The sequence below is a fragment of the Melospiza melodia genome, chromosome W, assembly GCF_035770615.1.
Source record: "Melospiza melodia melodia isolate bMelMel2 chromosome W, bMelMel2.pri, whole genome shotgun sequence".
Classification (NCBI taxonomy): domain Eukaryota; kingdom Metazoa; phylum Chordata; class Aves; order Passeriformes; family Passerellidae; genus Melospiza; species Melospiza melodia.
This window is the reverse complement of record NC_086225.1, coordinates 24,899,596-24,912,080: the sequence shown is the minus strand read 5'-3', so window position 1 is coordinate 24,912,080 and position 12,485 is coordinate 24,899,596. Positions and strand designations below refer to the sequence as shown.

Genomic DNA, 12,485 nt, shown 5'->3' with positions numbered 1-12,485 from the left:
TTGATGAAAAGTTTTGTCTTATCACCTAAAATGAGTGCTTTCTTAAAATACAGAAAGAAAATACTGATCTAGTATCTCTAATGCATTTCTACAGCTCATTCAAATCAGAAATCAGCAGCTGGTTATCCAGACTACTATTGCAAATGGCAAGGTCTGCCTTACTCAGAATGTAGCTGGGAAGACGGAGCTCTCATTGCCAAAAAATTTCAGACATGTATTGATGAGTATTTTAGCAGAAACCAATCCAAGACTACTCCATTTAAGGACTGCAAGGTGTGTAATTTCAATGGATTTATACAATTGCAATAATTTTTTAAAACCTGATCTATTTCATGCATTCAATAATGCATATTATAAAATCTTTTTGAATGCTGTCCATAACAGTGATAGCTATATTTATATATGTAGGAAGTATTACTATTAAGAATAGACTTTGGTGTCCATGCCCATGGCAGGGCGGTTGGAACTAAATGTTCTTTAAGGTCCCTTCCAACCCAACCCATTCTATGTTTCTATATTTGCTCCTACTTATTTTTTTGTCATTCAAAGATGAAATTGTTTATTACTTTAATTTGTTTTTAAAGTAACCTTTGTGAATGAGTTCTTGTCATTTCTGTTGTGGAATTCAGATCAGCAAACTAATTTTAGCTTGCAAATTGGTGGATATTGTTATATGGCTTAGATGTTTGTCATGAATAAAGACTAGACTTGGTGACCAAACAGAATCATACAGCCTCTTTGTTTCTATAAGAAGATATATTGGTAACTTCACTTAGTAGTAAGACTGATGCTCAATTTGCTTTTGACAGATTCTAAAACAGAGGCCGAGGTTTGTTGCACTAAAGAAGCAACCATCTTATATTGGAGGACATGACAGTTTAGAGTTAAGAGATTATCAGTTAAATGGACTGAACTGGCTTGCCCACTCATGGTGCAAGTAAGTAGTCTTAAATTAGTCTTGCTGGCTTTAACTTGAAAGCATTTATAAATTTTGTTTGTTTGTTTGTTTGTTTTTAGAGGGAATAGTTGTATTCTTGCAGATGAAATGGGTCTGGGTAAAACAATACAAACAATTTCTTTTCTGAACTACCTGTTTCACGAACATCAACTGTATGGGCCTTTCTTGCTAGTCGTGCCACTTTCTACCTTGACATCTTGGCAAAGAGAGATTCAAACTTGGGCTCCTCAGATGAATGCTGTGGTTTACTTAGGAGATATAACTAGCAGAAATATGGTGAGTATTTCTTTGTATCATTGGAAATATTAGTGGTAAATAAGACTCACTTCATGTTCCTGTCTTATGCTAATCTCCAATATTTTGATTTGGAATGAGCAAATAATTATTTGAAACATTGCATATGGTTAAAATGCAAATTAAAAGTATAAATTTTGATCTGATCTGAATGAATATTAAAAATTTCATTCTTGTTTAATAATAAAAAGGATTAAAAATGCAACCTTGCATTTGAAAATAAATTGTCTTTTGTCATGGAATTATTTGGGTGCATAAAATAAATATTTAAGCCAAACAGACATAATTTTAATTTGTTTCCTGGAATGAAGACTATAAGGAACCTTATCCATTACAGTTTGCAAACAAAAAAAAAAAAAAAACAACCAACAAAAAACCCAAAACACACAAAGAAATCCACAAAAAACCCTAAACACACAAAGAAATCCATAAAAAAACCCAATCAAACAAAAGCTAACAAACACTCCACCACCACTGTTTAATAACTTTAAGAAAAAAAGCTTCACTTGTTATGTTCCTTGATCATGATCAGATTCTTGTGTCACTTAACATCTATATTGCTATAGTACCTGAAGTCATCCTGATCAAAAAGACCATTTTTCTACAGCTTATAGTTTGCTTGATTCTTCTTCTAGATAAGAACTCATGAATGGATGCATCCACAGACCAAGCGATTAAAATTTAATATACTTTTAACAACTTATGAAATTTTGCTGAAGGATAAGGTAATGACCCTTACTTCTTCAGGGAGATACAAATAATTTGTACAATGTAAAATTCCTTTAGAGTTGGCACATATTTAGGTTCTGGGCTGTTAAATGGATGGGGGAGTATGATGGCTTTACTCTTGGAATTATGAACGTTGTTTTCTTTAAGCACTTTTAGATTTTATGTATGTGTGGTTAGACTTTCTGCCCCCTCCATTAACCCACATATCAAGTGGGTAAAACTTTTTTTTTTCAGTTTGCTTGTGCTTCACATTGCTACCAAAATCTGTAAAAAAAAAAACTTCCATAACACCAATGCAGCATGAAGAAGCAGACATTCTTTATTTGGCTGAATGCATGAGGGGATATCTCCTCTGAAATACATGCTTAGTACAGGAAGCTTCCTGTTTATATACTATATTTTACATACATATTCATAGGTTTTCCCAGAAAAAACACATATGATAATAATTTCCCTGAAGTCATTAACATATGTTCCCGCTCCTTTATGCATGTGTTCTGTTCTGGGGCTCTCTGTCATACCTGACCGCCTGGTGAACTAGTAAAAGTTGGCACAACTGGGCTGGTTGCTTTCCAGCTCTTCTTCCTACAGAATAAGCATTGTGTGGTTCCATAGGCCAAGTTTTTTGAAGAATAAGGATTGTATTAACCCACCAGCTGCAAGCAATTCTTCATCTGGCAAAAACATTGCTGTAGTAATTTCTTTGCATCTCAAAATCTTTACTTTCCTGTTAGTCATCCAGGAACTGAAAAAACAAACCAGTCCATAGCTCCAAGCACCTGTGATTCACAACTCTGAAATTTCATGGGTTTTATTTTGTATTTGTGTGTGCAGTATTACATATATTTATATTACTACTCTCTTCCTGATGGTAGCATATAAAATTATTGTAAATCCTAATAGCATATGATAATTATAATAAAAAATTCTGCTTGCTGACTTTCTATTTAATTTGTTTGTACATGCTGAAAAGAAGAGAGTCAATAGTGGATTTATGCTGGGATTTTTTTGTCAGTTGAAAATGTAAAGATCAGCTTTTTGTCTTCTTCCTTACCCTAAGTATAAACTTGGTTTATACTTTCTTTTTAATGTTGGGATGCCTGCATAGCTTTTTGAATCTAGCAAACATAAAACCTCTACTTAACATCAAAAACATATAGGTGTCCCTTTCTATTAAAATAAAAGGAGTGATGGTGTATATATAACCTCATGTAAAATGTCAGACATTGCATAATATATTAACTTGTATAATGTCTTTCCCTCTCCCCAATTTCTTGAAGTCATTCCTTGGTGGTCTGAATTGGGTATTTATAGGAGTTGATGAAGCTCATCGTTTAAAAAATGATGACTCCCTTCTGTACAAGACTTTAATAGACTTTAAGTCTAATCATCGTCTTCTCATTACTGGAACCCCTCTGCAAAACTCCCTTAAAGAGCTTTGGTCTTTGCTGCACTTCATCATGCCAGAAAAGTAAGGAATGTGATGGGGGGGGGTATTGTAGTGATTGGAGAATCAATAAAGAATTGCATTGTGAAATAGCTTTAATATTTTTTTATAAAATAGATGCACATATTTTTCATGCTGCTCTGGATAAATTTTTTTGGTAGCAGCTGTCACTTTTTCTTTTTTGGCAGTTCAGGAAAAGGATGGATTGATGTATGGCTGAAAACCTTGAAAACATGCTTCATCCTTATTTAAAAGAAAAATCATATGGATTTGCTGTAGGGAAATAGAATGGAGCTGAGGATGTCATCTTTTCTGTGTTAGCACCATGAATGAAAACCTCAATGCCCAATATCCAGTAATTTATTCAGGCACATGGTGTGATTCTTGGGGTAGTCCTGTGCAAGGCCAGGAGTTAGACTTTGATTATCTTTGTGGGTCTCTTTCAACTCAGGACATTCCATGATTCTATGCTTCAGGCAGCCAATTTCCCCTTAGGATTTGCATATAATAGGTTGACATTATTCTATACTAACCTCTGTTTATATTTGGAATAAATAAGAGCACATCTTCCATTCAAATATCTTGTAAATACAAAGCATTGTCGCTTCAATTAATTTCGATGCTATGCATTGCATTGACTTCTTCAGAACCTTACAAACAAAGCCACTAAGTTTGTTGTCTGGCACCTATTCTTCATTTGATCACAAAGTGCATTCTCTTAGTCTGTTAGCACATACCAGAGGATCATCACATTTCAGCTAGTCCATACAAGCTGCAAAAGGTATGTGGTCTACTCTCTTGCACTTCCTCCAGCTATACAACTAATTTTCATGCTACTCTTGAGAAATATAATTGAATTTCTATATCCTTCTACCTGTGTTTCCATGCAGAAAAGTAAAATGTTGTGTTTTCACTGAAGAAATTAAAATTCAGGACTTTGTTTTGAATTTTCATTCTGCAAAAGATTGTTAATTTCCATTCTCCTATTTGCTGACAAAATATTTGGAATTTCTTGTGAGATGCAAATTCAGAAACTTATTAAATAAAACAGAGGAGAGTAGTGAAGAAGTCTATTTGTGTTTGTGCACATGGTATATTAATGGTCTTTGTGTGTCTGTGTTCATGGTATGTCATTATTTTACCTTTATTCTTTCTATGTTGAAGGTTTTCTTCCTGGGAAGATTTTGAAGAGGAGCATGGCAAAGGGAGAGAGTTCGGTTATGCAAGTCTTCACAAAGAACTTGAACCATTTTTACTCAGAAGAGTTAAAAAAGATGTAGAAAAGTCTTTGCCTGCTAAGGTTGAACAAATTTTGAGGATGGAAATGAGTGCATTGCAGAAGCAATATTACAAGTAAGTAATGACACTTTTTAATTCCTGCTTTTTTAATGACATCTCTATATAAAAATTACTGAAGTGTAATAATTTTCATAATGCAGTTTTAACAGATATTTTGAGAGCTTACATCTTTCATATTTCCACAAATTTTTAGAAATTACTTCCATTGTGCACATTCTGTATCATAGGTGGATTTTAACCAGGAATTATAAAGCCCTGAGTAAAGGTTCAAAAGGCAGTACCTCGGGCTTTTTGAACATTATGATGGAACTCAAGAAGTGCTGTAACCATTGCTACCTCATTAAACCACCAGATGATAATGAATTCTATAATAAGCAGGAAGCCTTACAGGTAATACCTTTAAAAAAAAAAAAAGTTAAGTGATTTTATATCTCTAATATGCATGCAATGATTGTATAGTGTTCTGTCAATTCATTTGTTCTTATTAAATTATGTCAAGAAAGACCGAGTTCTCTATCAAATGTGCATCCTGGGTTTTACAGGTAAGTGAATTGATTACCTTTCTGTTTGTTTCTTAAATGGAACTGAATAATTGAGAGATCAATACTAAATAGAATATCCTTGACTTGAATTATGATCAAAATAAAAAGGAAATAGTTTGAAATAGTCTGCATTTTCAGACTAAATAAACTGAAGACCTATTTTAAACCCAGAATAAAATAAAACAGTTAAATAAACAGATAAATTGAAGATAAATGCAAATGTATGTGACTGGCAGTGGTACACCAACAATCCATGTGATAGCAGAAAATAATCTGCTGAATCTCTTTAAGCTTAGTCTACTTGTTTTGTTTTTATAAATGAAAGCAGTTATAGCATCACTACCAAGGATGGTCTGTGATTATGTTGTGGGTTTATAGTTTGGGTTTTTTTGTAAAGGTTAACTAATCTTTATACTAAAACTGTTGAGAACCACAGCAACAAATAAAAGGACTGTTATAATTGATGCAGTTTATAACACCATAAATGTTTTGAAAGATCAGGTTTTATTTCTGTAAACTTTGAAGTTTATAATGTAAAAACTTTCCCAAAACTACTTGATTGAAATCACAAGTTGTCACTGCACAAGCTATTTTATATTATAAAATGCTTTTCAAAGCTAAAGGATGTTTGCAACTTGGCATACTCTAACTACTCAAATTTATAATTGATCTCATCAGACATGTTCAGCCATTATTGCTAGTAATTGCCTACTTGTAGCAATGATTTCCTTGGCTCATCTGATTAAACTTTGTTAGCTCTAATTATGAATGATACATCCTTCTCATTTCTGGCATAAAGAATAAAAGCACCTAACTCCCAATTTTTTATTTCCCAAAATTCTATCCTGAGCCTCTTCAGCTAGAGGCCTAATGATTTCATCATTAAATTCAGCATGCCACCTGAGTTTCTGTTCTAATTGTTTCAACTGGAGCTGAGAAGGTTGAACATCATAACCCAGCTAAAGCATGTTGACTTCTATTAACAGGATTCCTCTCACTTTTATCTTGTCAGAAAAGCTTGACTCATTAGGCATTGTTTAAAAATACTTAGAGGATCAAGTAGCAATGCTTAGGTCTGTTCAAAAGACAGAAGGTGAGGAGCAAGTAGTGCTAAGGTAGTCAGGTAATCTTGTTGTTTATTTGGTGGAAGAGAATTTGAGTCTGCACTGTAACTGCTCTAACTCATAGCACAGTATATTTGCCTAACGTTTTAATGAAATGTTAAGGTGCTGTTTTATGAGCCAGAGCTGAGAAATGCTTTTATTTGAAAAACATGCTAGTGGGTACCCCTGTTGATTTCAGTTAGAGCACTTAAAGCTTTTATAATGAGTTTTTACAAGACCAGGACTGACTAAATGCTTATACAACTTTCATGTTCAGTTAATGAATGTCTAACCATCTGCAGTGAATGTTAGTGTTGAGGTGAACTTACTTTGCAATACATGCTTTCTTGTCTTGTAGCATTTAATACGTAGCAGTGGCAAACTAATCCTTCTTGACAAGCTACTGATTCGCCTACGAGAACGTGGCAACAGAGTACTGATTTTCTCTCAGATGGTGAGGATGCTAGACATCTTAGCAGAGTATTTGAAGTATCGTCAGTTTCCCTTTCAGGTAAGAATTTTGCTGGTAATAGTCAAGAAGCCTTGATTTTTACCATTTTATCTTTTTAAAAGTGTCCTTTTTGTAGAAAGATTTATGAAAGTTTAATTTTTCTGTACAGTAAAAGACTAGTAATTCCTATATGCCTAATAGTATTTTGAAATTAAACTGATTAATTGGAAGTGTTGCATTATTCTTATATCCCCCCACCCAATTCGTTTGGCAATTAAGAATTCAAGTTGCTCTGAATAGACTATAGTAGGAGTTCCTTTTTAACTGTATCATTCAATCTCTTTAGAGACTTGATGGATCAATAAAAGGGGAATTGAGGAAACAAGCCTTGGATCATTTTAATGCAGAAGGCTCAGAGGTATGGTATAAGTGGGTGGTTGTTGTTTTTTTAATCTACTCAGCTTTTTTTTCTTCTAGGAAGTATAACAAATGTTGCACAAAAACTGAAGATAGTATAAAGTGAGGGATGTATTAGGTTGAAATTCCATTGCTGTTGCAGAGACTGTAAGGTTTACAACCCATGCAACAAAAAAAAACAAGAAAAAATCCCTAAATTCAACCAACCAAAAAACCCAAAAAAAGCTTTGAAAAGCTAAAAGGAGGTTCAATAGGAAACACAAAATTTATGAAAATGGTGTTTATAACTAATATAACTACATAGTTTTATTTTTAGATTTTTGTCAGTGCTCTTTAGCAAAGTAATTTTAAGTGCTGTTTAGAAACTGAAGAATTTAATTTGTTGTGTAGGACTTAATCCTTCAATTTTTATCGGAGCACTGAACTTTAACACAAGTTTTTGACATCAAATACCTACTTAAGCAATGGGCAGAATTAAGTTGTATATATCCTTGCATAAAGAAAAAATATCTTGGATAGCTTTAAATATGGCTTCTGTTATCTTCATTTGTTGCCTCTTATATTCTTGCCATGGAAGAAACTGAAGAGCTGATTTCTAACCATTGTTTGTGTACCACTTAAGATTCCTGGTTTATTTTTAGGTTTCCTATTATGGAAGCCATTCCATACCTTTGATAATCTTAGATCTTTTGTCCTATACTGACAGGGTTTTTCAGTAATAGAAGCATAGCATTTGTCAGTTGCTGCTGAAATTATGTTTCTGTTATGGTTGAGGAGGAAGGACTTCATAACATAAACTTCAGATATTTTTTAAATACAGAAGTTAGTTCTGTTTTAAATTTCTAGTGCAGACATACTTGCCTTTTTCTGGAATCCTTGTAGTTGTACTATGCAGTTTGTAAGATGAAAGGGGATCCAAATTTCACATGGTATTCAAGAATGAAGACAAACAATGGAGTTGTGCAGCAATAAAATTGTTACCTGTTTTATTCTTTATTTCTTTCCTAATAATAAATTTCATGCTTTTTTTTCTTTTTTTTTTTTTTTTTTTTTTTTTTGCTAATACTGAGTTAAAGTATTCATGGAAATATTTACAAATCCAAGGACTCATTCCTTAGCAGTAATGGCTTCTATTAGCTTTGACTGTACTTAAAACTCAAATTTATTTCCTATTTATCTTTAGTTTCATATGTATTTTTTTTGCCTTTCTCATAAGATCCTTCTGTAGTCCCTTGCCCTTGTAGTTGACCTTGAATAACTCCATATCATCTGCAAATTTTGTCACCTCATTACTCATTTTCATATTCTTTATGAATATGTTGAAGAGCATTGACCCCAGCAGAACACTTTAGTTTTCTTTACAAAAACCAGATGAACTTGGGCACACATGAGGCTTTAACAATAAGGGGTGGTGGTGTATTTTTTGGCAATGTTTTGCTTGGTTTTTTTCTCCCCAAGTGACTTTTGTTCATCTTCTAGAGTGCTGCTTCCTTTAAACCATGGAGAAGCCAATACCTGTTTGCAAGAGAAGTTGATATCAGTTTGATTTATACAAGTTCTGGCTGGACTAGAGTTGTCTTCATAGCAGCTCACATGGTGCTGTGTTTTAGATTTGTGATGTAAACAATGCTAGTAACACACCAGTGTGTTAGCTGTTGCTGAGCATTGCTTACATAGTATCAAGGCCTTCTCTGTTTCTCACTCTGCTCTTCCAGTGAATCGATTAGGTGTTGCACAAGAGGTTGGGAGGGGACATAACCAGGCATATGGCCTGAACTAACTAGAGAGATTCCATGCCTTATAACATCATGCTCAGCAATAAAAAAAGTTAGAGGAAGGGGTTTAAGGAGATTAGCCATCTTTTGCTTGGGAATTGGCTGGACATCAGTCCTGACTATGGGAATGTGGCAAGGGATTTACATTTGCATCATTTGTTCTGTTTTGTTTTCTTTCTCTCTTTTTCCACTTCTCCTTTGCTTATTAAACAATTATTATCTTGACCCCCAAGTTTCCCTGCTTTCAGTCTTCCTTTCTTCTTCCCTGTCCCACTGGGGATGTGGGCAAGAAGTGATTGTGTGGCTGCGTGGTGCTTAACTGCCTATAAAAATATTAGCTGGTCTAAAGAAAACAGTGAACTGATACTTTTTGAAGGCCATTGATACTGTCCCTCACAGCGTCCTTCTGGACAAGTTGTCCAACTGTGGGATGAGCAGGTTCATGGTGTGCTGGGTGAAGAACTGATGGAAGGGCCGTGCTCAAAGGTTTGTAGTGAATGGAGCTACATCTGCCTGGTCACTATTCACTAGTGATATCCCTCAGGGTTCAATTTTAAAGCCAGTCAGTCCTGTTCAATATTTTTATCAATGATCTGGATGCAGGAGTTGAATGCACCATTAGCAAGTTTACTGATGATACCAAACTGAGAGGGGCTGTTGGCTCTCTTGAGGGACAATAGGCCTTGCAGAGGGATCTAGATAGGTTGGAGCATTGGGCAACCATCAGTGGCATGAAATTTAACAAGTCCAAGTGCCAGATCCTGTACCTGGGATAGAGTCATGCTGGGCACAAGTATAGATTGGGAGAGGAGTGTGTGAAAAGCAGCCCTGCAGGAAGGGATCTGGGGGTGCTGGTCAGCAGCAGGCTCAGTATAAGTCAGCAGTGAACCCTGGCAGCCAAGAGAGCAACCTCCATCCTGGGGGGCATCAAACACAGTAGAACCAGTTGGTCAAAAGAGGTGATGATCCTGCTGTATTCACTGCTGATGTGGCCTCACCTTGAGTACTGTGTGCAGTTGTGGGCCCCACCACTTAAGAAGGATGTGAAAGTCCTTGAATGTATTCTGAGAAGGGCAACCAAGCTGGTGAAAGGGCTAGAAGGAATGTCCTGTGTGGAGCAGCTGAGGACACTGGGTTTGTCTAGTTTGGAGAAAAAGAAGCTGAGGGGTGACCTCATGGCTCTCTACAGCTTCCTGGGGAGAGGAAGTGGAGAGGGAGGTGCTGAACTCTTCTCCCTAAGATCAGTGACAGGACGCATGGGAGTGGTTCAAAGCTGGGGCAGGGGAGGTTCAGAGTTGACAGTAGGAAGCATTTCTTTACTGAGAGGATGGTCAGACACTGGAACAGGCTTCCTAGAGAGGTGGTCGATACCCCAAGCCTGTCAGTGTTCAAGAGGCATTTGGACAATGCCCTTAATAACATGCTTTAACTTTTGGTCAGCCCTGAAGTGGTCAGGCAGTTGGACTAGATTGTGGTTGTCAGTCTCTTCCAACCAAAATAGTCTAGTCTATTCTATTCAAATAGCAATCCACTGGCTCTAGACATGACAAACAACTTCTTGTATTAGAAGTCTAACAAATGTTTATGATATACTTAAAGAAATATATGAGTTCATAGTCTGCTCCACAGAGCATATAAAGTCGTGTCATATTGGTTCTTTAAAGGAATATTATAGCTAATATATATAAAGCTATTTCTTCTTTTATAATTTCAGGACTTCTGCTTTTTGCTGTCTACCAGAGCTGGAGGATTAGGTATAAACTTAGCATCTGCTGACACTGTAGTTATATTTGATTCTGATTGGAATCCACAGAATGATCTGCAGGCACAGGCTAGAGCTCATAGGATTGGACAGAAGAAACAGGTACATGCGCTTCTCTTTTAGGTACCAAACCTGAAGGAAGAATGAATTATGTTAGCCATAAGCTGTCTGTCTGGCCCATCACAGTCCTCATGTATTTTGAGAATGACTAATACTTGCTAAAAATATCTGAAAATGTTAATATTAATGATTTGCCTTTTAAATAATTTTTTTTTAAATCTCCCTCTACAGAGAGATAGCACAGCAGCTGTAGTATATGGATGGGTAGGAGAAGTTGCGGACTTGTCCCATGTTCATTGGCATTGTATCATTCTAGAAAGTAACTGCTGTACTTAAAGCACATCCATTTTGCTTTGTTTAATACTTTGTACTTCTCTTTGGGTTTCTTGCAGAATACCTCAAGTAGTAATCAGACATAAAACATTTCCTTGTGGCCATGCTTGTGCTTAATCATAGAAACTTAGAGGAGAGGTCTAAGAAATTTTTTCAAATATAATTTCTATAGAGACTGTGATAACATGATTGACCGGTTTCATATACACAATACTAGTTCAATAAGATTTAGATTTGTAATAATGTCTAATATTTCTCCCTGTTGTTGCTCAAGGGTTTTTTGTTAACTTCATCTGTGTATTTTTTCATGGGTAATTTGTGAGTGGGCAAATAAAACCTTTTTTGTAATATACATAGGTTAATATTTATCGGCTAGTCACAAAAGCATCAGTAGAAGAAGACATTCTTGAAAGAGCCAAGAAAAAGATGGTGTTAGATCACTTAGTAATTCAGAGAATGGACACTACAGGGAAAACTGTACTACATACAGGCTCTACTCCCTCCAGGTATATTTGTTTATTCTTTCATATTACCTTATGCTTAAGTATACTTGACTATTTGAGTAAAAATTCAAGTCATTTCACTTGGTTAATAAAAGGCAAAAATTATGTGGTAAGGAGTTATGTAAGTAAAGACTGCAAAGTATATTGTCCATGTCATTTTTTTTACATAATAAAACTAGTTTTTATTTAAGACAAAAGGAAATTTGACTCATGGTTATAGTAAATTGAAACTGTTCACTAAGATAAAGTGTTTATTTGAAACTTTCTGTATTTCAGCTCAACACCTTTTAATAAGGAAGAGTTATCAGCAATTTTGAAGTTCGGTGCTGAGGAACTTTTTAAAGAACCTGAAGGGGAAGAAGAGGAGCCTCAGGTAAATGGAACAGTGCATCTACACTTGGTGGACAGAGAAACCTATGAATTGTTTTGTTGCAAAGAGAAACTTCTGTTTCAGGAAATGGATATAGATGAAATCCTGAAGAGGGCCGAAACTCGAGAAAATGAACCAGGTCCACTGACTGTAGGAGATGAGTTGCTTTCACAGTTCAAGGTATTGCTCTGTTCCCTCCCTCTTTCCTTAATTATACTTTCCTTTATTAATGCTATTTTTTGTTCTTCTTTACCTATTTATTGTTCCTTCATTCTTACATCATTCACACATCATGTGATGGGTGAGCAACCGGCTCATGGGTTGGGCAAAAAGGGTTATAGTGAATGGGGTGACATCAGACTGGCAACCTGTCACTAGTGGGGTTCTACAGGGCTCCATCTTAGGCCCTGTGCTCTTCAACATCTTCATAAGTGACTTGAAT

The 12,485-nt window shown here is 35.5% G+C and overlaps 1 protein-coding gene across 1 annotated transcript in view; it reads left to right on the top strand.

Annotated features, from left to right (window-relative positions):
• Positions 1 to 12,485, top strand: part of LOC134431415 (chromodomain-helicase-DNA-binding protein 1-like) — a gene marked incomplete at its 5' end in the record, with an annotated part of 57,390 nt that overhangs the window by 24,474 nt on the left and 20,431 nt on the right. Inside the window, 13 exons of the mRNA XM_063179430.1 lie at positions 95 to 273; positions 810 to 937; positions 1,018 to 1,234; positions 1,888 to 1,977; positions 3,262 to 3,452; positions 4,593 to 4,781; positions 4,955 to 5,117; positions 6,731 to 6,883; positions 7,170 to 7,241; positions 10,730 to 10,879; positions 11,528 to 11,676; positions 11,950 to 12,046; positions 12,128 to 12,223. Coding sequence (XP_063035500.1) covers positions 95 to 273; positions 810 to 937; positions 1,018 to 1,234; positions 1,888 to 1,977; positions 3,262 to 3,452; positions 4,593 to 4,781; positions 4,955 to 5,117; positions 6,731 to 6,883; positions 7,170 to 7,241; positions 10,730 to 10,879; positions 11,528 to 11,676; positions 11,950 to 12,046; positions 12,128 to 12,223 — 1,874 coding nt within the window. The remainder of the gene's footprint in view (positions 1 to 94; positions 274 to 809; positions 938 to 1,017; positions 1,235 to 1,887; positions 1,978 to 3,261; positions 3,453 to 4,592; positions 4,782 to 4,954; positions 5,118 to 6,730; positions 6,884 to 7,169; positions 7,242 to 10,729; positions 10,880 to 11,527; positions 11,677 to 11,949; positions 12,047 to 12,127; positions 12,224 to 12,485) is intronic.